Source organism: Echeneis naucrates, chromosome 9 (assembly GCF_900963305.1).
Source record: "Echeneis naucrates chromosome 9, fEcheNa1.1, whole genome shotgun sequence".
Lineage (NCBI taxonomy): Eukaryota > Metazoa > Chordata > Actinopteri > Carangiformes > Echeneidae > Echeneis > Echeneis naucrates.
Window position 1 is genome coordinate 17046041 of NC_042519.1, and position 27510 is coordinate 17073550.

Consider the following 27510-nt stretch of genomic DNA (forward strand, 5'->3'; position numbering starts at 1 on the left):
GAATCCTGAGTCGAAGAGGATGTTTGTGAGGAAGAAAGAGAGAAAAAGGAACATGGCACATTCATGACGAAGGAGTCCCTGCAGAAAGGACTAAGACAAAGACACATAATCTGCCGCTTGGTATTCTGATTACAATTTAGAAATAGTGAAATCCACCCAACCCAATTAAACATCCATGTTGTGTGGTTTGATGTTGTGTGAATTTGTGAGGTTGTACTCCTACACCTGTGATTAGGAGGCGCTTTAGGATTCCAGCTTGGGATCATATCCCAGTATGTTCATCCACAGATGATTTTGCTGGTTTGAAAGTACAGAGGGAGGTGAGCGTCAGTCTGTCGTCTTGAGTTATCACTCCATCCTTTCACCACCTGATGCACCTGACAGCTCAGTCCTCCAGGCAGGATCGGACCTGTAGCCTCAGGACTTTGCAGTACCGAAAGCCTGCCAACTTTCTCCAGCTCATGATCCGTCTCAGATCTTGTTTCTTAAATGTGAGCCTCATATCCTTCACATTAGTATGCAAACTTTTGCCATATTTCCATAAAGGCTGAAAATTGATAATCCATATGGTTCTTATTTCGGGTGTGGGGCATCGACAATGACACAGCAAAGTCGCCATCTTCTGGACAGTATGAGTGACACTCTTTTGTAACTTAAGGATGGGCATCAGATAAATAATTCTAATATTATGTCAAAGATTTCTCTTTCTTCGTTTTTTTCTTTTTTACGCTGGACCTGGGGGGGCCGATCACATGCAAACAGATATAACAAGCAAATAAAAAACATATCTTGAATATGACCGCACATGCTGCAACATGCAGCAGAGAGAAAAGGGAAAAAAACCATGGGAGGGAACATTCAGGAAATTATGGTTGGAGGCGAGTCTCACACTTTGTGATTTTTATGAAAATCTCAATACTGAAGATATACATAGAGTGATAGATAAATAAAAAAGAAATCATTTTTAATCCCCTAACGTTACACTAAACTCACACAAAAGGCCACTTCTCATATAAACTGAACATTTTTTTTATTATACAATTTAAATAAAATATAACATTTTTTGATACAACTATTTTTTTTAACAAATAGGTTTTCTAAACATATTTACAAAACAAATAAGTTTTATTTATTTGTGTGCTTCCCTCACTTTTTGTTCACTGTGTTCTTGGGGGAAGAGACTTCTTTTTGGATAGACGGCCAACACAGGTGATTTGTGCCTCAAATTTTGAACTCATCAGTGGTTTTAATTACACAAAACCACAAAAACATCTTAAATCAGAATAGACGTTTAATCCAATTTTGATTAAAAAGAATAAATTCTAAGTGATGTGGAGAATCTGATGTTCCCTGAGGTTTATCTCCCTGACAGTCCTTCTATATCTTGACCACAAGATGGCATCAAGACAAAACGCTTCTATGTCACAACAAAAAACACGACAAACCTCTAATCATCATTTGTACCTGATAGTTTCACCTCAGGATTTAAAAATACACACACACACACATATATTAGTTGTGACCAACTTCAAATGGAAACATAGCAACATTATTCTGAAAATCACTTCAATTTATTATTCTCCACTTCTGAGTGAAATGCTGAGTTCAAATTTGTTTATGTTATTTGCAGACCATTTGTGAGTCCCTGTAGCATGGGGGCTACTAGTTATGGACAATGCACTTAGATGGTAGTGCTTGAGAGCCGTTGCCACTGTGATTGTGTGCGTTTCTCAGTGGAGGTTGTGTGTCTTTAAGAGGCGTGTGTAACCGGGAGGTGGAGTCCAGAGGCAGCACACAGTGATCAGGCTCTCAGCTGATGGGAGGAGAGCAGCCTGCAGTCAGGACACGGCATCTATGGCAACAATCATGGCAGGTGGGAGCAACAAAAAAAAAAAAAACAACAACAGGATGCAAACATTTCTAAAACCTGTACTGTGTGTGTTGATGTGGGGCTTGAGGATAAGTGGAGTTGTGAGACGTTGTGAAAATGGACTGTTTGTGCTGTTTCAGAGGCAGAGACGCGTCAGAAGCTGCTGCGCACCGTCAAGAAGGAGGTGGGTGTTTTCACATCAGCACTTATCGAGTTGGAAAAACAAAACATGTTGGTTTGTATCAATCTGTGCGGTCCAACACGGGGAGGGTGGCCTCAGCTGGTCCATAACACCAATGGGGCTTTGGTGCTCATGTATTCCTCAGCCTCATAAAAAAAACATGAAAACAAACGAAAATTAAATCCAAAAATACCACCAGGAGTAATTCAAGTGGAATTTTCTTTTCGAAATTTGTATCATTTGTTATTGTTCCATTGGGCCTATGCTGCATCTCAGTAATTATCCGGGTGGAGAAGCTTCATGAAGGCGACACATTGTCTGTAGTGAGTGTTTGTGGTGTTAATGGCAGAACAAACCATCAGCCATTTAGTGGTTTCAGCTGGACACAATAAGTGTGTGTGTGTGTGTGTGTGTTGCATGTAATGAGTTACATAGTGTTGAGTGGGAGCAGCTGTTGTGGAGGTTTGTTCAGCTGTTTTTTTTTTTTTTTTTGGGGGGGGGGGGGTCAACACTACATGTCACTCATCATTATTTGACGCTTCCGTAATAACAGATGACCAGCTCAGCAGAGAGCTACTTAAAAAAGGGACGACCCTTCAGTCTGTTTGACGTGTAGGAGTCAGGACAATGTACAGTATGCAGGAGCTTTTTTCTGGAGGGTAAAAATGACTGCTTGCATAAAAGATCTCTTTTTGTGCGTCAGTGATACTGATGGTGAAATGAGCTGCTCAGAATACAAAGATGCATGAGCATCTTATTGGAGGAAAAAAAAAAAAGAAATTGTTTAAACTAAAATCTTGCAGTGTTCATGTGATATGAACGATTGTTGATGTCAAAAATTCAAAATAAGCATTCAGGAGGTTTTCATTCTTAGTCGGCCTCTGAAATATGTTCACATTGTGACATTTAAACTATGATTATCAGCACATGCTCATCAGTGCACTAATGGATGTTGATTTGCTAATGCACCACAGCTAATAGTTAGAGCAACAGAAAATTCAATATTAAGACAAATGTAAGCGAGCCAGCAAATTTTATATTTACTATAAAGTTTTTTTTTTATGTGGTTTCATTAGATAGAACTGGTATCAATTCATATGCTGTTCAGAATGTGTCACTTGGGTGACATTCAAGTCAGAATAATAGATGCTTTCTCCCCCCTTGCTTTACTCACTCTGTTGATGTGAATTCAGCATTAAAATAATCCATCACTTGGTTACTGAGAAATTCAAGAAAAGTGATGAACTAGGCCAATAAGGCATTTCTGTTGAAGCACCAAATAAGAAATAACCTAAGAGAAAACTATCAAACCACCAGACAATGTTTTCTAAATGCAGATTAGCCTATTCAGGAAATGTAAGTGAGGCTAATTCACATTCCTGAATTGTTACATCTGTATAGTGTTTTATAATGAAAACACAGAGCACAGTTTCTATCCCACTTCATTCATATATCAGTAAGCTAATAGCATTGTCAAATGGCTCGGGTTGATAATCATGACAAAGAAATGTATATAAATAGTAATTATTCCTATCTAAGACCTAGTTTATGTGATGAAGCCAGTTTTAATCTGTGATCCATAAATACATAGATGTATATTCTGCCTCAGTAACACTTTTTAACACTCAATATAGCTACCAAGGTATGTTTGAATTTGCAGGTCATAGGATTGTGTAGTGTCGTGTTGAGGTTGGAGTGGCTGTTAAAACTAATTATATAAAGGAAAACGTATGTAAAGTACTCACAGTGAGTCAAATTTCTAAGCTTCTGTAGTTAAACCGTTTGAGCTTCAAACGAACTGTCTATAATACAGGCGGTGTGTTGGATCAAGATAATGGCTGATCAATGGTTTAATAAAAGCTGAAAACCAGTTGGACCTATCTACAAACTGATGTGTGTGTCAATTCATTGTGTCTCCAATGTCCTGCAGTGGTGTGTACTTTCACGGTCACCACTGTTGAGGTTTTTGTTTCCCCGTGTTTGTTCACGGTCGGCTTTTTCGATATCAGCAACACCTCCCCGTAACATTTACACACTCACAGTAAACACCTTCAACCTCTGCATCTTTTTCTTGCAATCTCCAAAAAGGAGACTAGTACAGTGACATTACAAAGCAGAGCAACATTTATTGTAGTTTTAACACAAACAGAGTTATTAATCCTCTTTTCCTCTCAGTCCAGGCCACTTTTCTAACCAGCTTCTGTTGACAGCTGATGTATCTTTTTTTTTTATTATTATTATTATTATTATTATTAGTTTCATCTCTGACTGCCTCACAAATTACAAGATTTTATTTCTGCCAACAAAAACTAAAATAAAAAAGCACAGCCTTGCTCGTGCCAAGGGAGGAATGAGGAAACTTTGGTTTGATTTGTTTTTTCTGAGTCTTGTTTGCAGTGTTATCAGCCAAGACCAGACCCTGTCCATGATTAAGTCTGCTTCCTGTGTGCTCACGCAGCCTCGTCGAGACTCATTCACGTTGGTTCCTTCTCTGTTCGCCGCAAACGCAGCCCAATTTACTCTGTAGATGGACCGGCAGTACGTCGGCTCACTTTATTCACAGATAATGAAAATCGACATTCGTTTCAACTTCATTTTATTTGAGGAGTTGTACAGATTTGCTCATTCCTGTAAAGGGAAATAGATTTGTTGTTGTTTGTCTGTTTTCCCATTAGCTTATGATTAATATTACTCTGTGTGGGTTTCACCATATGGTGGGTCTATGCTGTGTGTTCTCACTCTCTCCTCGTCCAAATGGTTATGTGCCACCAGTCTACTCGAATATACCTGGATGTGAGCCATTATCCAGTGAGCACAGGACGCCTGTAGCAGCAAAATTACCTTCTGACACAAAATTGGCCTTAATGAGATCTCTTATTTGCTTCAGCTTTGATACAGAACTCATCTCAGTCTGCCTGTGTTGCTTCAACTCTCTCTGACTATGCTCCTCCCTCTCTCTTTTTCTATATCACTTGCGCACACAAACAGACACGCACATCTGTGTTTGCTAAAGGAGAGAGCTAGAGGAGCAGAGCCTGTTGGAAAACACACACGCCAGACAGATCTGCACCATTTACTTTACCTGCCTCATATTCTTTTTAGGCTAACGTCTGCGTTGGGAGCAGGTTCTTCTGGAGGACTGAGATCAGCAGCAGTCTTACCGTGTTTTATTCTTGTCTGAGTTCCAGTGGCATGTTGAAGATGAGAAACTATCTGGCCACAAAATTTAAACTAAGGGACTGCTCAAAACCCCCCACAAATGCACAAAGTTAAACATCTCGATGTCAAAAACGAAGCGGCGACTTTATCTGGTGTGAAGCACCAGAACGGTCACGAAATGGACCCCATGGAGGGACAACAACATGAGGTTGTGTTGTGGTTGTATCGATTTTTGTAGTGGAATCAGGTTCCCTGCCTTTTAATAGTTTCTACTTCTACTCATTCATTATTAAACTATAATCCCAATAATGAAATCATAATTCAAATAGACGAAGATCAAAAACAGTGGCTGTGTGGGTGCAAAGATTAACATGAATATCAGCGAGGATTTCTCTTCTTACTGTTGTGTCGTGCACTTCCTTCATTCACAGAGATGATGAATAATGAGGGGTGGGTGTTAATGGATGGGTCTTTCTTTCTGGCTCTTATTTCTTGGCTCTGCTGTTACTGGAGTTAATTGGAATACTCCGAAGATCTTTTATTACTAATGCCTCAGAGCCACTTCTTTGAGTTAGAGCAGATTCATCAAACTCTACTGCTGCAGCTCACACTTAAAAGGCTTCCACATCATTGCTGCAGTTTTATCTACAATTTCAGTTCAAAAATATTTAGTTGTGGAACTTCAGTAGATATGACTTTTACAGATGGCCAATTCTTTGGTATATTTGTGCGTAAATTATGCCAAATTAAAACATGGGATCTTAATGATGTGGCAATATCTCAGACGGGCTTTGATTTGACGAATGCACAGAACGTCTAGATGTTATTGGTGTCTGTAGTTGGGGAGCTGCAGTCTTTTTTCTATTTCAGAGATGAATGACTGTTGTTGGTGCATCTTCTTCGGTGGAAGTGATCCACAGTGTGACACGTGCCGTCGCCATAGAAACATGCACGTTATCTGTGCACCGTACAAATTCCTTAGAGGACTGATCCGTAGCCCGGATGAAACCGATTAGAAAGCAGGCGGTGGAGCCTGGATCCTCAAGTTGGCAAATCAATCAGCCTCTCATATGTCAGGCGCACTCAGAGAGAAAACTGCTGCACATAAGGCCACTGTGTTTTCCTTGTGTCTTTTACACAGGTCAGATCATGAGCAGAGTGGGTGTTCATCAGATCACAGTGCCAGTGTCTCTGTTGTGTTAGCTGCATGAATCACTGTTGATACTGGAGATGACAATGGCATTCATGCAACCAGGCAACATTTACATCACGACAGCTGTCTAATTAGTGAATGTTTCTTAATTTAAATGGTTATGGTCGGGGGTGGAGTGGGAGGTTTATTGGTTGCATCTGAGTTAGTTTTTCACTTTTAGGTGCACACCCTCTACTGAGAGGGTGCAACTGCAGTCAGTATTCAAGAGGCGGCTCGTGGGATCACAAGTTGTTTTGTGTCTGTTAGTTAAGTGTGTCTGTTTGTGTTGTTGTTTTCCCCTCATCCAGGGAAAAATGGACTGGAAATAGTAACATATATGTGTTTAGCCCCTGAACTTTCAGCTTCAAGTATGTGCGATATAATGTTACTTACTGTGAGGTGAGAGTGTCTTAGCAAGACAAAGTATCTTGCAACACAAGGTCGAAGCACAGCCTGTTGCCTGGGTTTTTTTTTTCTTTCTTTCTTTCAGTTATCTTTATCTTGATTATCAAAACTTTAAACTCTCATATCAGTTTTTATAAGACGTGCCCCAATCAGCCATAACATTGTGACCACTGACAGAGTGAATAGCATTGTTACATCGGCACCTGTCAGTGGACCGGCTATATGATGTAACAACGGAACATTTGTCCTGAAGTTTCTGGTAGCAAAAAGAAAATGGATAATTGGGGTGACCCACACAGTACAGACAGGTGGTCACAATGTTATGGCTGATGCATGTGTATCGACAGCACAGCACAGTGTATCGAGAGCCAAACGGCTTGTTTCCGTCTGTAGTCCCTGGCCAGATGTTAAAATAGGTACTTGCACTTTTCTTTTTGCGCCACCTTATTCTTTCTACTGCTCAGATATAATTATTTGACATTAGTTGTCAATAATTACAATGAAGTTTAATATTTTAAATAGAATACACACAATCATCTTATGAAAGGTGATGCACTACATCAAACTATCCAAGATTATATACTAAACAGTTGGTCAGAGTAACTGATGGCCAGCTACGTCGTTAAAGTACAGCATAGCAACTCATCAGTAAATAGGCACCTAACAATAACAGAATAATTTGATGGCCTCCTCCTCTCATTCATGATAACTTTCAAGCCCTAACCCTAACCCTAACCCTTTAAATGCATGAAGTGCTAATGCTTTTCTTTAAAATGCTGATGGGTTTAGTTACTAGTATTTCCACTGAATGAAAAGTCTTTATGCATTAGCCACAACAAAAAAGCGAAGAGTATTATAATCCATCTATGAGCAGCAGGCAAAAAAGATATAAAAATTGCTCATCCATAAAACTGAGCTGTAGTGGAAAATCTGACATGACAGACAGAACTTTATCTCCTGGAACATTTTATGATGAAGCTGTAAATATCGGACGATGAAAAGTAATATTGTTCAACAGCTGGCCGCTTCATGATCAGTGAACTGCCTCACAGGGAAAAGATCTGCTTCAGCACTGGAGGGCTGAATTAATGTGCACATATATATATATATATATATATATATATATATATATATAAATTTAAAGTGACGCAGGGGAATCTCAACCACTGGAGCAAATAGTTAGAGAATAGTGTGTGTTTGGGTCAGAGAGTGTGTGTCTCTGTGTGTGCAGAGCTTGAACTCAGTGTAGCATGGGTACTGTGGGCAGACTCTTTTCAACAGGAAATTACAGCTGCCTGCGTCCAGAGGTTGATATTCGCCATGCGGATTGCAGAGTGGTGCCGACACTAACCCTAACCCTCTTTATAGCAAATGTAGGGATTGAGATATCAGTCGTCTTAAGTATAGGGGTGTAGCTGCTGTCGGGTCAGTGAGGAAAGAAGGGCGCATAACTGTGACAAGAGCTGGTGACTCATTCACACGCCGTATTCTTCCACCTCTTTACTTTTCAGTCCGACGATATCTTCTCTATATAGAATGGCCTGCATTATTTTTTCTGTTATAAACGCTCACCAAAAAGCCCCTTCCCCTCCCAACCGCCTCTCACGGGCTACGTGTATGTTAGTTGTGTCATATCAATGAATGAGTCATGCAGCATCTCCCATATCATTGACAGGTGAAGCAGATTATGGAGGAAGCTGTCACCAGGAAATTTGTTCATGAAGACAGCAGTCATATCGTGTCCTTTTGTGGTAAGTAACCAAACACACAAATAAATCTCAGCGCTTTTAGTCTCTTACCTTAACTGAACAACTCTGCAACATTGAAAACAAGTTTTTTTTGTAATGAAATTCCAGATAATTATTAAAGTTACCATGAAATTTGCTTTATCCTTTATTGAAAATAATAATCCAACTGATTTGAGTACAATATTTCTCTAATGATCCTTTTGATGTTAGAAATTAATGACAAAAACGTGAACTGTACAGTGAGGCAGTGTAATACAACCTTTGCATAAGAGAGGAATTACAGAACTACAGTGTTGGCTCGGACAAACTCGAAGAGACAGTGAAATGGTCGAGAAGGCTTTGTTGAGCTAACATTAATATATCTGGCCTCTGCATCAGTATGGAGGAGGCGATTATCTTATTGAACGGGTTATTGTGAACTATATATATATATATATATATATATATATTTCTATATCACATATATATCACATATATATATATATATATATATATATATATATATATATGTGTGTTTGGTGACACTTAGTAGGGAAAGAAGTGTTAGTGGTTACATTAAAAAGGCAGTTTTCTACAGTGATGGGAAGAGAGCCCTCCCCCCATCAACACAACATTTTTACAAGGCTATTATTAGTGTGATATAGAAATAAATGGCATTTAAAGTTCAGTATTTCACCAAATGTTTTTGTTCTTGCCTCCAAATAACACTAATAGATTGCACCAGATTACTGTGAGAAACAAACTGCCCACATGCAGGTGCTCACACTGCCGGCTGACTCAGTCCAGAGCTGTAATCAGTAGCAGGATATTTCAGTGTTTGAATAAGATTCAGACTCTCAGCTTGTAGAAATTTGTGATATTGATGCAGTGTGTGTGGACAAAGACGCTTAACTCAAATGATGACCCACTAAAATCTGCATTATCTATGAAATGAAGATGTGGACAGACTCTTAATTGCCATGAAGAGTCATGAAACCATCAAGTATCTGCTCTAACTGCACATTTACTTTGTACAGACAGGTGAGTCAAGCTGTTATGTACCACAATGTGTTCTAGTATGAGCCACAGTTATGGTTTCAAAATGGCCACGTACAAACAGACACAACAGTTATTAGCTCAATACAATGAGAAGAAAAAAATAATAATTTCCTTCTGCTGCTAAGATGTTTTGTAGCACACAGCTTCGTCTCGGCCTCAGATGCAGGAGCACTACTTCATGATGTCCGACTAAACCTAATTTGGCTTTTTCCTTCACGTTCAACCACTTATCTGTTTCCAGGTTGTGGGGGATGCTTGGGCCAATCCCAGCTCACATTGGGCGAGGGCGGGGTCAAACTGGACAGGACGCCAGTCCATCACAGGGCCGACACACAGAGACAGACAGAGATGAACATTTAGAGTCACCAATTAACCCAAACATGATGCCTTTGGATGGTGGGAGGACAGAGAGAACATGCAAACTCCACACAGAAAGGCCCCAGGCCTGGGAACCAAACCCGTGACCTTCTTGTTGTGGGGCGACAGCACTAACCACTATGCTGCTGGTTTTATAGTGTAAAAATTTTCAGCACAACTTGAAAACACATTAAATGGCAAAAGTGAATGATTTTGTTCGCTCCACCATAATCAGCTTTCTCCACATGTCTTTTCTCTCTCTCAGGAGGATTATGAATATGATTTGTCACAGAAATAACTTTTTATTACACTTTCATTATATTCAGTTGTGTGTTGTTGTTTTTATATATATATATTGCGTTTTAACTTTTGCTGGAGCTATGGGCATGTATGTGCTTGATGTCCAGGTCTTGTCAGACTTCATAGCCTGCGTTTTGATCAGCTAAAGCTCTGTTTTCATAACGCCTGTTCAGTCTGGGCTTCTCGTCTCTGCTGCCATCACACATCCCAGTGGACAAATCACAGCTCAGGATAACCACCTCTGCGTTTTTGTTGTCAGCCAGCTTCTTCTTTCCACCTGACTCCTCCTCTGATCCTTGTAGTGGCTCTTGTTACTACATGTCCTGCTTCAGCTGCGGTCTGCTCAGAGATGAGAGCGAGTGGAGGATGGGAGAGGAGATTGACCAGCTCCCTTGGGAGCAATTAGCCTCCACCGTCATGCCTACAGTACTACGGAGAGCTAACCAGGCAGGCAGAGCCCAAAGTGTTGGCGCTTTAGAGAGGATGTGTGTCAAATGGCCACTGTTGACTGCAGTCATGAAAACTGAATTTCTAATCCCTACTGTTCCCCATAACAAGCTGCGCTTGATGTATTTCCTCCCTCTGGTTTTGTCTCCTAAAGTCCTTGCTTTTTATAGTGTAATAGTCAAAACAGTTCCTCTACATGGCCTCATCTCCCTGATTGATGTGATACACATCATTTTTGCCCTGACGCCACTTTATGTAAAAAGTCACCACCACTTTTGCCTGATGGTGACATGAAAAGAAGATAAACGTGAACAGGAAATTACAATTCACACCTTTCCCTGTCACAACCACCATACCAATCTTTACGTCACAGGCAAATTATTGAGCAAATCAATAAATCAAACCTTTTTTATGTCAGCTAACAGCTGGTGATTTATCAGTGATTTAAAATAACGGTTATTTTAGTAATAGTGATTATTAATTTTTTTAAGATGTCAAATAATAATACTGCAGAAAACAGAAAGAAAACGAAAAAAAATGGTTTTGTGATTACAAGGAACCAAATGAAAGTGATGAATAACAAGAATAAAACCTTTTAACTTACTGAAAAATAACTTCAGAAATGTCCAAATGGAGAGGTTGAGTTGTTGGCATTTGCTGCACTTAGTGAATATTTGGTCAGCTTTGTGTCCATGTCCAGGAGTCTCTCAATGCACTCAGTTGCCACAGATACAAGATGATTAGAGGCAATTTACTGTTAGCTGTTTTTACCAGGAAGGGAGACACCACTGACCCTACAGACACAATGAGCATTTTCAGCTTGGCACTTTTACTTGTTGTTTGAGATGAGATAGAGATAGATCAACTCTTCCATTGATGCTCTCACCACGTCTCACTCTAGCCCTCCATGTTTTCATTTTTACATGCACTACAGTGATAAACTAATTTCCCAAGTGTGCGATAATCAAGGTCTTGTTTGTACATTAACGGGGTTGCTGTTGTGTATTTCATATAAAGCTGGTTGCTGCAGGGACTGTGGTGCGCTGACTGGAGACACTGGAGAAGGTTTGGGAGTTGCTCTCTCTCATGTTAGTCTGAGACTCGTTAGTGGAAATGATGAGAGAATGAGGAGGATGATGTGTGTCTGGAGACCTTTTAATGTTATACTTTGTTCTGACATTTAGCTGCTTCCTTTTTTATAACGAGGAGAGTAAAAAGAGCAAAGAGAGATAAGGAGCAAAACTGCCAGAGTAAAGCGGAAAAAAACTAAAAGAAGATGAGACAAAAGATAAGAGGGATATATTTGAATCAAAAAAGACACCTGAAAGTTGATACTTTATTGGCATGCTTCAACTAACTGCTAACAATGACCGTAGCCACAGCAGTGACAGGTTTACAGCAAAACACGATGGAAGCACGAGAGAACTCGCATTCGAAGGAGTCAGGATGATGGAGGGAGAGAAATGATGAGTCGTTGCCGCCCCTCCCTCCACCCATCTCTCCCAGAGCTCGATCACTCCCATCAACGGGGGTTGCCATGGCAACCCTAGCCTCCCCCGTGACCCCATGTGAGCGAAGCCGCAGGATTAGTCCTGAAAGGGAACTCAAATGTCAACACAGCTCCAGGCAGTGCCACGTAGGCCTGAGAGAGAGCAAGCGTGTCTGTTTTTCTGTGCAGGCGAGTGATTAGGCAAGTGTGTCATCATGTCATCAACTTGTGTGTGCGCTGCAGCTTATTGGATAAACTTATCTTATGAAAAGATGACTATGTGAAAGCCTAAAAACAAAAAACGAGAGAGAGACTCGTACACCAAGAAATAAAGCAGCAAAACACTTGAAGACAGACGAATGGTTTGTTTACCCAGTCGGAAGATGTCTTACCCCTCATTATAGCATTTTTATGGAAACATACATATTAAATACATGTTTAAATAGCCACAAAGTAAAGTTTAGGATGCTAATTAAAATCACTGTTTACATCTGGCATGTTTGCCCAAATGCACTATGGCTGTTTTTGTGTTCTCAATACCTGCAAATTAGTTTTGTGTCAAGAGGTTCCTGGTGAAGTTATTTAAACTAAATATGAAGTGCTCTTATACAAATGCATATTTTTATTTTTTATTTATTTATTCATTTGCAGGTGACTATGTATTGGTAGCACAGCGACATAGTGGATAGCACTGTTGCCTCCCAACAAAAAGGTTGCAGGTTCTGTTCCCGGGCCTGGGGCCTTTCTGGGTTTGCATATTCTCCCCGTAACTGCCTGGGTTGTCTCCGGGTCCTCTGGTTTCCTCCCACCGTCCAAAGACATGTTCAGGGTTTACCCCACCCTCGCCCAATGTGAGCAGGGGTTGGCTGCAGTAACCCCCGCCACCTGGAAACGGATAAGTGGTAGAAGATAAATGATTGATTGATTGATTTGTTTATTTATAACCTCAAATGTTGCCAAATGAATGCTGCACTAATAATGTTGATTTAATAATGATTTAATTTGTGTTAGTTTTAGGTTGAGACCAAACGAGCATTGAACTTGAGATTATCAGATAAGGAAAAAGACAAATACAAATCATTGCTTGTTTTAGTCAATTTGCTAGAATGTAAATTCATAGTTGTTTTGCTAACATGTATGCAATTGGATTATATGCCTCTTTTGTATATATTCGTTTTTTTAACTGTTTCAACTGGAGGCAATGGCTAATGACATTATAATTTCACCAAAATTTTACTGCATGAAAATAATTTCTTTCGTCGTATTTTAGCGAACAAACAGTGGTGTTTGGATTGTCTTCTGTTTTCCAATCATGTATGTTTGTATCCAAACAGCTGCAGTGGAGGCCTGTGTCCTGCACGGACTGAAACGGCGGGCAGCAGGTTTTCTGCGCAGCAACAAGATAGCTGCCCTCTTTATGAAAGTGGGCAAAAGCTTTGCCCCAGCTGAGGAGCTGTGTAGGAAGGCCCAGGAGCTAGAGCAGATCATTGAGACAAAGTGAGAGACACACACATCACAGCAGGGCTTCAAAGCTCACATCAAAGCCTGTTTGATTGTACCAGTAAAAGCACTGAAAACAAATGGCCGCCTGCCGGCTAGAAGGGCTATTTTTTTATTATGAAAATCTTCTAAATAATTCATGTTGATTATCTTTTATGAATCACACCCATTTTCCTCCTGGAAATGCACCTAATGCGAATTTTCGTTGAATTGCAACTCAGAAGTCTCTCCCTCTCCAGGAGAAGTCAAAGCTTGCAAAGTCAAGACAGCCTTCGCAAGATGCCTCGACTGCCCAGCCTCAGTCCACAGGGAGTCAAGAACCTGTGGATCCGCACGGCTCTGTTTGAGAAGGTTCTGGACAAGATTGTCCTCTACCTGGTGGAGAACAGCAGGTATTTTGTGAGTGGACAGTGACGCACTGTTCAACCATTTGGGTTAAAAGAATTGGATGTCCTTTCAACATCCCCCTTTCACATTTGTCTTCCAGTAAATACTATGAGAAAGAGGCTGTTCTAATGGACCCTGTAGATGGACCCATCCTTGCCTCTTTATTAGGTAATTATGTTTGGAATATGAAGCATTTTGTGTAATTTGGTGCCATCACCAAACATTGTATATCACTCCCTTGTTTGGGCTCATGTGTCAGTGACAATGTGAGCTCCTGTTAGTCTTAGAAACTGCTGGATCACCAGCGTATGCTTTCTTTAAGGTTAGTCTCAGCGCCCCTACTTTTTGTCCAATAAAGAGTGATCTGCCCCCAAAGTATATTTTTAAACAGTCTAATAGCTTCAGTGCCTAACGGGAGATGGTCGAAGACAAGGTCTTCACAGTGGATCAATAGGCAAACTGTTGTAGCTCTGAAAAATCAATTTGTTTCTATTTTTGATGGGGGGGTTGAAGATGGTCAGCTGCTGTCTGCAGTATCTAACTCTACTCCATTATGGCAGTGGGGCCTTGTGCTTTAGAGTACACAAAGATGAAGACAGCCGACCACTTCTGGACCGACCCGTCTGCTGACGAGTTGGTGCAAAGACATCGCATCCATGGGGGCCACTATAGACAGGATTCTCCCACCAAGAGGCCTGCACTGTGTGTAAGTAGTAGTTTAGTCATACAGTATTTCAAAGTGCAGAATTAGTTAAGTTTAGTTTGTGCAGTCCTTCATATTTGATTGTTTGCGTTCCACGCAGAAGTAGACTGCCTATCTGAAGTCACTAGCGTAAAGCGGTTTATTGTTGGAAATTGCTTTGCTGTAACTGGATGGATGTAAAATTCTGTAAAGATAGTTATCACTTAAGCATTTTTCTACAATGTTTATTTAGTTTGCCATATTTTGTGTCCTGTGCTCAGCAGATCCAGAAGCGCCACTCCAGCAGCAGCATGGATGAGCGTGCTTCTCCTTCACCATCGGCTCGTGAATATGTGGAGTCGCTGCATCAAAACAGCAGGGCGACCCTGCTGTTCGGAAAAAACAATGTGCTTGTGCAACCGGTAACTGACTTTATTCCTATTAATCACTCATTTTAAATGATATCCCAATGAAAATGGTATAAAATAGATTCAAAGTATGAGTTCTCCCCGCAATCCAAGTCAGCATGATTTTTTCAATTATATTAAAATATTGACAACATTTCTATGTGACATTTTATAGAAAATTAATAGCTAGATAGTTTCACTGCAACCAGATAAATATTTAATTTCAGTTTAACAAAATGGTGGTTTGAATTTTGTGTTGTCCCATACATCTCAGAGCATACAGAATAATAATAATCCTAATCTCCTCCCTGGTTAATAAAACCAAAATAAAATTGGAATCTTTTCTGAACTATAACTACGGGTTTGCTGCAGCAGAGTGTGTATAATCAACGTAGTTTATTGGTCCAATGCTGTGCTGCACATTAAACTGTAAACACTGATCATGTTTGTGCAAGATTTTTACTATGTAACACAACTTGCTATAAAATAACAATATGCATCCTGCATACAAAACAAACAACAGTTGTTTTACATGCAAAACAAGTTATCTGTTCCTGTGTGTTGTCTTTGCCTCGTCTCCACCATCACAGCCTGTTTCAGGCTTATGCTTGCTGACTCTATTTTGTATTAATGCACCGAATGAAAAATGGTTGTTTCAGAGGGATGACATGGAGGCTATCCCCGGTTACCTCTCTCTGCACCAGACTGCCGACATCATGACACTGAAGTGGACACCCAATCAGCTGATGAACGGATCTGTCGGAGACTTGGACTATGAACGCAGGTGCAAAATTATGATGATTGTGTTTGCCTGCAAAGCCTGATTGTGATATTCATTACCTTTCTCATACCAAGAATATTTAAACATGCACTGTAGACAATGAAAAACAATTTCTCTCTTGCTCTCCTTTGTTTGTGTAACACTCAGGTATTGCTGAATGATTCAGTCTATTTGAGGGTGGCTCATGGTCTCACTACATCGATTAAATGTTGCTGAACTGATGAGGCTTAATTAGCACACCAGCAGATGGTTTATTGACTGAGACACTGTCAGACATCTCCCAACCTTGCAAACTGTGTTATGTTGCCCTGCGCCTGTGTGTGGTTTCTCGCTCCAAAAAAATTGATTATTCCATTAAGCCACTCTGCACCTGCTCATCTGTGTGCTTTCTCTTGACTACTGTCTTTGTGGCCCATAAAATAAATGTTCCTTGAGATTTTATTTCATACAGAGAATACATTCTCTTTGGAGATAGCTGTTTGGATATAGCACTGTTAGCAGTCTAGTCTGGTTTCTCTCTTTGTTTTTTACTAACATTGTTTTTGATGTTTAATGTCTTTCAGTGTTTACTGGGATTATGCCATGACTATACCCTTAGAGGAGATTGTTTACTTGCATTGCCATCAACAAGGTGGGTCAACACTAACCTTTAGTCTTATGCACATGACAGAAATTATGGATTATGGGTTTTTCTTATCCTTTCTTGCTATCACAACTAAACATCATCATGAGTAATTTGATTCGGTTCATCTCCTGCAGTGGACAGTGGCGGGACAGTGGTGCTGGTCAGTCAGGATGGCATTCAAAGACCTCCATTTCGCTTCCCCAGAGGAGGCCATTTGCTCCAGTTCCTGTCATGTCTGGAGAACGGCCTTCTCCCCCACGGCCAGCTGGACCCTCCACTCTGGTTACAGAGGGGAAAGGTCAGAAAAAGTCTTTCTTTATGGGTTACTCTCTGTCATCAAATGTATAGCACAAACTACACGTCAGGCATTCTTCAAAAGTACAAAGGTTATTGTATTTGTAAAGTATTCCTGTGTGCCACAGGTCTAGTTCCTCCTCTGCCTCATTTTATGGACGTAGTTTGTCATAGATGCAGGATGACTGCAAAAATGTCTACAAAAACAAGCTGTTTTTCAATGTTGGGAAGTAAAGCACATTGCAGTGTAAAGGTGAGGCGTGTCTGTTGTGTGAGTGATGCATGTAAGTGAATTTGCCTCAGGATAAATAAAGTAGATAGCTATCATATTTATAATAAAAATACATAAAAAAAATAATATTTCTGTTTCCCAGTTTGGGATGTAAATGAAAGTTACAGATGAATGATTATGAGTAATGGACTGGTCTAACCATACCAGACTAGGCCGGTGACCAAACCGAGCCAAGAGAATATGGACCAGTAAAAAATTAACAAATCACCCACTGAGATTACTTAATTATGTAGGAAAAAATTGAAGAATTTAATAAATTAAATGTTTAATTATTTCACTATTTAAGTGAAAGATTATGCAATGTTTGAGTTACATAAGTTTCTTATTAGTTTTCTTCCTAATTGTAACCCCCCCCCCCCCCCCCCCCCCCCCCCAAACAAATGGTTTGGCCTCCATCCATCACTAAGCCCCGCCCCCCCAGGTTACTGTTGCTATGCCAGGCTGTTTTTTGTTGTCTGAAGTTCGGTAGGAAAATGTCCAGTCAGCATCAGTCCGGTGATCAGAAAGGAAAAGAAAGGAGAATAAGAAAATAAAGGGTTAAGAAATTTTCTCTAAAAAAATTTTTGAAAAAGGTGTTGACGGTGAAGCTGGGACGAGAAACGTAGAGCAAGGTAAGAAACAGAGTAGTTACCTTCTAACATAAGCTCACTGGCCAGCTCTAATGCTAACGTCCATTAGCCTAGCTTGTTTTAAAGCCCGACAAAAAACGTTGTCTCTGAAAGAAACAGCTGAGTTTGGTAGCTCCATCAGAAAGGAAGAGACAGAGAGGAGAGGGCTCCAGCTGCAGACAGGTAACAGAGAGAGACACGGTCCTGAGGTTGTTGGTGTTATTTCCGCACAAAGATATTGATCGCAAATTTAGAAGTACTCCACCACTGATGAGGAGTTGGACCATGTTTTTGTCAGTCATGTCCACAGAAGACATCCAAACTCTGGATACAAGTTAATGCGTGTTCCAGGTAATAATATGGCCACGATGTATAATGAAGAATGAGCCGATCATTATGGAGAAATAATCCAGGTAGGATGAGGATTATACATCGTGGACATATTCTCACCTGGAACACGCACAGAGGTGTGTGTGTTACAAAAACAATTACAATTAAAAACAAGGAACGAGTAAAGTTTGACTAGAGCAAAAGTAGCGAGTAAAGAAAATATCAATAGAAATGCAGTGGAGTAAAAAGTACAATATTTGTCCTTCAAATATAGTGAAGTGAAAGTAAAAGTATCCCCCAAAAATAATCCAAGTAAAGTACAGATACTCAAAAACCGTACTTAACAATACTAAATTTACTTCCTTGTTGTCCACCCCTGGAAATCAGCACAAAGATGCTGATTCGGCCTCATCTGATCAATAAGTCATTAGCAAGAGAAATGATGCATTGCCTCATTGCAGAATTGCTTGAAGTGATACTGACTGTCTTAATATTCTCTCTGCCCCACAGCTCAATAATTGTTGACTTAAATGAATACCTAAAAGTATCTGCAGCTAATCTGAATAATGAAAAACGCCCACACATGCTCAGCTGCTGTTAATAGGCAGACACTCATCATATTTAATTCACATGGATGGCTTAGCTGGGTTGCAATGGCTGAGAAATATTTCTTGTTGGCATTCATTGGATAAGTTATTTTCTCATTGCAGGGAAAGGTTTTTCCTAAGCTGCGGAAGAGGGTTCCTCAGGGATCTGGATCCTCAGAATCAGTCTCAGATAAGGAGGAGGACGAGGCTGCAGACTATGTCTTCCGCATCCTCTTTCCAAACAGCCAGTCAGAGTTTGGTGAGTTCCAGAGAAGCAAATTGGCGCGAGCAGCATCCACAGGCATCTGTAGTTTGTTGCATTTATAAAAACATTACTCATTTGTTACAGTGACTGTAACTCATCCTCCTGGTCTGACTTCTTCCCTCTCCATTCAACTGAGTGGACACTCCTACTCCAAAACAGGAACCCTGGTAGTCCCTAAGAGGTCTTGCAGCTGTTTTGAAGAACCCCCCTCACTCACAGGAGGCAGCTGTAATGCTGTTACACCTTGACATTTCCATCCACCTGTCAGCTTGCCTTGCTTTAATTCCCTGCATCTAATATTCCCCTGGCTTGTCCTGTGCCTCTGGCAAAGTTAATTGATGTGTTCCTCCTTCCGGCTTGTGTCACACCTTTTTTTACTGCAGTAAAGAACAGTAACCTTTTAACTGACAATGAGTGAACAACTGATTCATCAACTAAGGCTCCTGAACTGAGAAAGGCTCATGCTCACTTGATCTTTCTCTCTATCATAGACTAATCGATTATGTCACTGTGCTTCCAAAACTGCATCAATTTGCATTGTCATAGTTTGTTTACAGGCTCCATCTTTGCTCTAACAGGAATCACATAAACAAATTGTATTCTGAAGCTCATTCTGCAGATCACAATTGATCAGCATAATTCTGCTCATGCCAAAGTGTTTCAATCATCTAAGTGCAAATGTAATTGTGTTTAAATGCCTGGGTGGCATAATAATTTAAAGTGTGTGTATGTGTGTGTGTGTGTGTGTGTGTGTGTGTGTGTCGCAGTTACTCCTCCAGACTTGATGGATCAAGGAGCTACAATGTGGCATGCAACACTCAGGAAGTCCTCGTGTTCCTCTTGTTCTCAGGGGAGCTTCTCTGATGGGACAACGCCCAAGGGCTGCAATCATGAGAGGTAAAAGATGAACACAGTTTCAGCAAGACTAAGCAGCGCTGGATCGTGATAGAGAATCTGTTTAAGACACACCCTCTAGCTGGATATCCTGTATTACCAGCAACAAGTCCTAAATAGAACAAACAATTTTGAGATAGGAGCAAAGATGCAAGAAACTAAAGGCAATTATAAAATTTTTGTACTTGGAAATTTTGGTGATAGAAGCTCAAAGCTTAGGACTATTATAGTAGGAAGCCGCTGGGACAATTAACTCTATATGGCAGCTGAACAGATTTACCTTTCATTGATAACACATTAGTCTGACCAGTAAATGAACTCTACATTAGAGGTAGAATCTGCTATGGTTGAGACAATATGAGCAGCATCTAATGCACAAACTGTTTAAGTAATATTTAATACGTTTTTAAGAAAGATAAAAGCTGTATAGTATTCAAGTGTTTCTTCTGCACATGTAAAATAATTTATGCTCCTCCTTCCTGCAGGGCTCCTCTGAAGCTGCTGTGCGACAACATGAAGTATCAGATCATTTCTCGAGCATTTTATGGCTGTATGTGATGATCTGTTGTGTACAGAGAAACCTAAAATATCAGTACCCATTTAATCACCAATAGCTTCTGCAGAGGCATGAATTATTTCACTGTGTTGTGAAATAGGGTTGGCATACTGTCGTCACCTGTCCACTGTACGTACACACCTCTCTGCCCTTGTCAATCACACCATTGTGGCCCCCGACGTGCCGTGTGATGCCTACAAGGGGCTCACAGCCGAAGTGTGGCAGACGTTCCTCCAGGACTGCACAGTAAGCGTCACTGTCACAGACTGATTTCTGTTTGTGCTAACAGGAATTTAACTTGGCTCTAATGGTAATTTTTTTTTCTTCTTGTAAATTGCATTTAAAATAATGATAAACACGTTCTCCACCATGACGGTTGCAGTTGCAGTCTGAAGATTTGTTCACTCAACATTGTAGTGATCCAAGAAGTAATCAAGGTGCTGTCCTGGCCAGCTGCCATGTTTTAATACATTTGTTTGGAGCACTGTCGAGTGACAGATAATTATCATTTTGAATGAAGAAGTACATAATCTAAAGGTTGACCAGAAAGCAGGTACTGAAGTGACTGCTGTCTTTTGACCTCAGGCCTACGAGGAGGAGGAGCTGCTTCGTCTAGTTTACTTTGGTGGTGTGGAGCCCTCGCTGCGTAAAGAGGTGTGGCCTTTCCTGTTGGGTCATTATCAGTTTGGAATGTCAGAAGCCAAAAGGAACGAGGTTTGTTGTTTTACAGATATTTTGGCTTTGCTCCCGAAGCATTTAGCACCTGAATCACTGACTCTTGATTCTTCACCTGCACCCCAGGTGGATGAACAGATCAGAGTGTGCTACCAGCAGACAATGCGTGAGTGGCTCGGCTGCGAGGAGATTGTCCGCCAGCGGGAGAAGGAGCAGCATGCTGCAGCTTTAGCAAAGTGCTCCTCTGCGGTGAGCATGGACAACTCCAATCAGAAGATGATTCACCATGACTCCACTGTGAGCAATGAGGTAAGTGCGAAACAAGCTTGTTATGTTGTGTACCTGTATTGGTTAAATGACTTAATATAAAATAAATTAAAGAGTATAAATACTAAAATGTGCCAATATTACGGATAAAGGGACCATTTGCAAAAAGTGTCAGAGAATGTCACCATAGTAACCACTGATTGTGACACAGAACAGGAAATTACATCCAGAAAGACTGTTTAAAAAGAAAAAAAAAACGATCTTGCTTTTTATTATCCAGTCCCAGTCCTCCTCAGACAGGCAGAGTCTGACTCGCCTACAGAGTGACTCCAGCAGCAGCACGCAGGTATCAATACCTCATTGTAATACAAACAATGTGTTAGCACAAAATACAGTTACTAAGCATAGCACAATTCATGTGATCACAACATTTTGAACCAGAATTTCCTCCTCGTCCTTGCATTTTCTCTCCTGCTAGTACTTCACATCCTCCCATCCCTTCCCCTGGAGTAGCCTGCTTCCCTTTGGCTTGTTCTTTCAGGTGTTTGAGTCCATAGAGGAGGTGGACCAGATTGAGACAGAGCCCAAGACCGACAAACAGGTGACAAAGATGGCCAACGGGGCTCTGCAGAATGGGACGAGCTCTCCCGACTCTGGGCATCCCTCTTCCCGCAACTTCTCTGTCACCTCTGGCCTGTCAGACGGCTCGCTCAGCACGGAGGACGGTACTGCACCTGATACAATGCTGAGATCTGTACCTCTATCGAACTCTATCAAACCTGCAGGTGTAGAGGGTGAAGGTCTGACCAAGGAAATGCAGAGCCAGGAGAAAGTTGAGAAGAAGGACAAGGAAGAGGAGGAGGAGAAAGCGTCTGATGTGACCAAAACTGCAGAAAATGCCAACATTGAAGTGATCGATTATAACATGAATCAACCAGCAGACAGAGAGCAGGTGCAACCTAAAACACAGGAGGATGTCGAGGAGGCAGAAGCTGCTAAAAGAGAGGGATTTAAGTTTCAAGATGAAGGCCTGGGCACAGACTGTGAAAGAATGACATTGTTAGAATCTCGAGGGATAGTAAATACCATGATGGTATCAGCAGCTGCTACAGAAGCCAAAGAAGATGCTGATAAACAAAGTCTCAAAAAACAAGCAGAAGAGAGAAGTGAGGAACCATCAAAACTCAAAGAAATTAATATGGAAAAGATGAAGGGGATGGATAAATTAAAGACAACTAAACCCCCAGAGGTTTTTTTTCTGGAGGGAAAAGAAAAGATATTCACCAGTGCCATGGCTCCTGAAGTGGAAAAGAACCTCCTGTTCTCAGTGGACTCCAGAGTGTTGAGAGCAAGAGAGGCCTACTGCAGCTCTCAGAAAGAGGAGGTTCAGGTCATGACTGAATCTGACGAGTCTCCCTCTGCCATAGAGATGGAGGAGATTCCCAAAGCCAAAGTTTCCATGGTGCCTTGGAGCAGGAAGGGATATTGTGAACCCATGTCTTCCTCTGAGGACTCGGCCCCTAACGTGGAGGGAAAGCCAAGTCCGGAGGGGGCGGAGTCCATCTTGTCTGAGGAGCCAGAGATGGAGAGTCTGTACCCTCACTTTGATTCTCTTGCCGGGTCTGGAGACGTCAAGAATGAGGCGACCTTTCAGGCATCAGCTAGCAGCACCTTCTCTGTATGCTCACACTTTTATAGAGTTCAAATTATCTATGCTCATCCAAAGCTTACAAGCTTGTTTTATTCATTGTTCATCATGTTCTTTCATCATTACAGCAAGAGCTTTTGGACTTGTATACATTGAATCTACACCGCATTGAAAAGGATGTCCAGCGCTGTGACAGGAACTACTGTTACTTCACTCCTGCCAACCTGGAGAAATTGCGCAACGTCATGTGCAGGTAAAACACCAACAGCAGCATCTTTTTGTCAACAGAAGATTTATTTATCTTTGGAGGATGATGATATTAGTGTGAAACTGACCAATGAGAATGCATAGATAAATTTTGGAAACATGTTCATACCCAATTTCCTTACTGTACTTTTCACTATTTAATTTGTCCAAATAATTGAAACCATTTTAGGAAATCTAAATGGGAGGAAAATTATATTAAACAAAGGTGATTTTATTCCCAGCACACCCTCAAATAAGAAGCACTGAAAGGCTATCCATTAAACCCATTCCCTTACACTCCGAAGAAACTGAATTTGGGCAAACATGAGCTGTAATATTTCAAGCGCTCAGTTGTCTTTCTTGTATATTTGCAGCTATATCTGGAGGCACCTTGACATTGGTTACGTACAGGGCATGTGTGATCTCCTGGCTCCGCTATTAGTCATTCTGGATGATGGTGAGTCAACAGATCCATGTCCTACTTTTCCTCTTTTTGAACATTTTTAGTATTTTTACAGCTGTTAATGGAACAACAATGGATTGTTTTCCCACTCACTTCCTCACACAAGCTTTATCTCTCTGCCTCCTCCCGCAGAGGCCATGGCCTTCAGCTGTTTCACTGAGCTCATGAAGAGAATGAATCAAAACTTTCCACATGGAGGAGCTATGGATACTCACTTTGCCAACATGCGCTCTCTAATCCAGGTGATGCAGTAGTAGTCAAGTCTCTCCATATACAGCAGTTGTTAGAGACCACCAAATCCATTCATTACTTACAAGAAAACCCCTTCTGTTTCACATTTTATCTCACAAGTAGTCTTGTTATTTATTTTCCAAAGCCTCCTCTGATCCTCTCTCTGTGTAGATCCTGGATTCTGAGCTATTTGAACTAATGCACCAAAATGGAGACTACACCCACTTCTACTTCTGCTACCGCTGGTTTCTCCTAGACTTCAAACGAGGTAAATTGGCAGCACAGTGCAAAAGACTGCCAATTAGAGAAAGAGGAGATTCACTCGTCCTTGAATTGTGTTTGTGCATAAAATACAAAACAGCTTGCCAGCTTGTTAGCAACACCCGCAGTTGTTTAAACATGTAAAGGATTTAGTAGGCAGTTATATTTTAGAATAAGCATTTGTAATGAGTTCCTGATTAAATAAGTGGCAAGGGCCACAGCATAAATACATTTTACAATACACTTGGCCCAGGTTTCCTTATTTAACGGTCTCATCTGTCTTTTTTGCCATATCATCTTCTGTTTTGTGCTTTGTTCTCCAGAGCTGGTGTATGAGGATGTGTTTGCAGCCTGGGAAACCATCTGGGCAGCCAAGTGTGTCTCCTCGAGTCACTTTGTCCTTTTCATTGCCCTGGCTCTGGTGGAGCTCTACAGGGACATCATCCTGGAGAACAACATGGACTTCACGGACATCATTAAGTTCTTCAATGGTAAAACACTTGACAGCTGACTTTCTTCACACATACAATGTATATTAAGATATAATTTAATGGAATGTTGCTGGGAGTAATCAACAAATTATGTCCATGTGAACAAAAGAAATATGCAGATTTAAGAGTTATTATTGCCGAGAGGCAGCGAATAATGGCACATACAGCTTGTAACCAGTTTCACAGGAATCGACTTTGCCTCATCAAGATGACATACCAATTAAAATTTGATATATGAATGGTTCTGATCAGTCCTTGTTTTTTTCCAATAATGCAAAAAGCTCTGTGAGAGTAGGAGAGTGACAGTGCACAGCAACGGACCTAGTTAAAGTAGTGAGCACATCTGAGTTTTGAAACCAAGCCATCTTTATGACCGAAGGGCTCAGTTTAAACCCTGATCCTGCTGTTGAAATTACACTTAATAAACCAGAAACTTATTTCATTAAGAACATTCAGGTGGGCTGCATGCACTCTTGCAAACTTTGAATTAGATTTTCAAAAAAAATGTTTTGTATACAGTTATTTAATGTAACTTGCAGGATGCTGGAGCCAAATCTATCAACAAACAATCATTCACACTTATTCAGAGTCACCCATTAATCTTAATGTGCATCTCTTTGGGATTGTGGTAGGAAGACACAAAGGAGGCCTTGGAGTCAAACCCAGGTCCTTCTTGCTCTGGGGCAATGGCACTCATCATCATTTCACTGCAATGCCCAGATCATAGCTTTTGCATAAATGTAAATTTGCTTCATTTTAATAGGCCTTTAAAATGAAATCTCCATCATAATCCCTCATCTGAGTAATGAGACTGGCTCATGTCTACAGACATCTATGTGAATATTTTCTTTAGTTACTTTAGTATTCTTTTGTCTTTCAGAAATGGCTGAACATCACAACATCAAGCAGATTTTGTCCCTGGCCAGAGATCTGGTTTGCAAGGTGCAGATGCTGATTGAGAACAAGTGATGGTGCTGTTTGACATCTTTTCTCTCTAAGTGAAACGTGAACGTCTGTAGCAGCACAGGAGTAAAATATACATGAACGCACATACACACGGTACAAAGCCTTCACAATCACAGTTTGCTGCTATGAGCCTTATTGACTATATCCACTATGTTATTTGTGTTGTCAAAAGGTATGTGAGATTACTATGCTTAATATTAGTCAAAAAATCGAAGTGAAATCAAACATAACTGAAAATCCGTTAAATTTCTACATATTTTTGTCAGGAATCCCTTAAGTGTTTATCTTAGTCTGAGTGCACTTAATATTTTGAAGAAGGAAATTTTAGTTATAAATTTCAAACCACAATGCAAAGTTGAATTCAACCAGAGACTATATTTATGAGACAAAATATGTTGTAATAATAGTTTATATTAATTATTTTAATAGCCAAAGTCTACAGGGTTCAATTTTATATGTCAGCAAGTTATCCCCCGATGTCTCTCCCTCAATGAAGGAAAGAAATAGAAGCAGACTTTTAATTTTATTTGAGAACATCCCAAAACAAAACACCAGTTAGGTTTCACACACACAAATTAGCTGTCAGCACCACAACAGTGATTTAGCATCCAACAGTGTTTTAAATGCTCTTGAATTGCCTTGACTTGCCAAATAGTATGTCTTTATTTGTCATGTGTGAATTGTACTGTTCTGAGAGAAAATTGTGTATAAATTATTCTTCTTTGTTAATATTTGGCGACTCATGACCTGATATCTAAGTGACTTATGGATGTCTGGAAAGATTTACATAAAGAAACAAGCCTGATTTGATAATCCTCTTAAGTTATTTTAAACCACTGTATATTTTATACATTGTGCCGTTAACTCATCTTGATTTGTAATGTCTTGTACTGTCTGACACTCATGTATTGAATCAAATGCTTATATATGACAATGAATGGGAAGATCAGAGGTAGTGATAATGTTTAGTCGCAGAGACCATGTAAAATGTTTTCTTGGTCCACATATTAAGATCATTTCAAGAAAGAGAGAGAACAGAAAGAGGAAAATGAAAGTGAAACAGGACAGATCTTTTGATGATTCATGAATTGCAATGTTATAAGGGAGGCTGTTTTAATGATGTGACAGATGTGAGAATTGTGTATGCTTTGAACTTTTTAAATTAGGACCAGTTTTGGTTCCAGTCTGACGTGTGGATAACAAGGTTCACGCTTGTCATTCATTGTCCTAAAACTTCATTAAGTTGTTCTTTAAGTGTTGTTTCATAAATGTGCTAAAGTGAGTTGCATTTAATATTAGTGTTTCCTTAAGAACACGCACTAAAAAAGTTTATGAATCCATTGTAACTTTGATATGCCAAAGTATTTGTTTATTTATTTATTTATTTTGCTGTTTACTTTTTCTCATTCAAATGCAGCTTTGTTTGCAAAGCTAATATTTTTATTTTGTGGCCAGTTCTATGTGTGTATTGTAACAATGAAATTCTATACTAGGACTTAATAATATATACACAGACATATACATATATATATTAAATGGTATACGTTCTTATAATAAAAATAAAAATGGAATTATTATTATTTTTCCAAAACACCGAAATGTGCGTTTTATTTCACATTTTCATGGAGGGGATGAGGGCGGCTGTCTCTGATGACGTATCTCTGGCGTCACTCAGGCTTCGCAATCGAATATTTTGTGTGTGTGACGTAAAGCTACTTTCCACTGAGCCGTTTCCGCCCGCTGCTGGCAGGTAACAGAAAGAGAAAGGAAAAAGACCTGGCCAGTTATTTAACAGGAAAGGAAACCTAACGAGAAGAACTGAGGCCAGTGAAAATGACATGAGGAAGAAATGGCGCTCGTTTGTCTCT

The 27510-nt window shown here is 40.3% G+C and overlaps 1 protein-coding gene across 7 annotated transcripts; it reads left to right on the forward strand.

Annotated features, from left to right (window-relative positions):
• Nucleotides 1-1828: 1828 nt before the first annotated feature.
• sgsm1a (small G protein signaling modulator 1a) lies at nucleotides 1829-27229 on the forward strand. Of its 7 annotated transcripts, none has more exons than XM_029510837.1 (26): nucleotides 1829-1873; nucleotides 2011-2054; nucleotides 8483-8558; nucleotides 13521-13683; nucleotides 13926-14078; nucleotides 14174-14241; nucleotides 14634-14779; nucleotides 15037-15177; nucleotides 15822-15946; nucleotides 16507-16574; nucleotides 16703-16866; nucleotides 18803-18938; nucleotides 19029-19172; nucleotides 19712-19841; nucleotides 20324-20388; nucleotides 20495-20640; nucleotides 20980-21108; nucleotides 21196-21378; nucleotides 21617-21682; nucleotides 21815-23014; nucleotides 23113-23237; nucleotides 23605-23687; nucleotides 23826-23935; nucleotides 24096-24192; nucleotides 24509-24676; nucleotides 25557-27229. In XM_029510837.1, the coding sequence occupies exons 1-26, from the start codon at nucleotides 1855-1857 to the stop codon at nucleotides 25643-25645; spliced, it is 4038 nt and encodes a 1345-aa protein (XP_029366697.1). In that variant the 5' UTR covers nucleotides 1829-1854; the 3' UTR covers nucleotides 25646-27229. The 7 variants fall into 7 exon arrangements, with proteins under 7 accessions (XP_029366697.1, XP_029366699.1, XP_029366698.1 ...); XM_029510839.1 differs by having other exon boundaries at nucleotides 21878-23014; XM_029510838.1 differs by having other exon boundaries at nucleotides 15040-15177.
• The last annotated feature ends 281 nt before the right edge of the window (nucleotides 27230-27510 follow it).

Bases quoted from the DNA above. Each gene is read 5' to 3' on its own strand.
- sgsm1a (XM_029510837.1), top strand. The intron at 19,842-20,323 runs GTAAAAGATGAA...TCCTTCCTGCAG, and splicing joins AAGGGCTGCAATCATGAGAG to GGCTCCTCTGAAGCTGCTGT. The intron at 21,109-21,195 runs GTTTGTTGTTTT...CCTGCACCCCAG, and splicing joins CAGAAGCCAAAAGGAACGAG to GTGGATGAACAGATCAGAGT.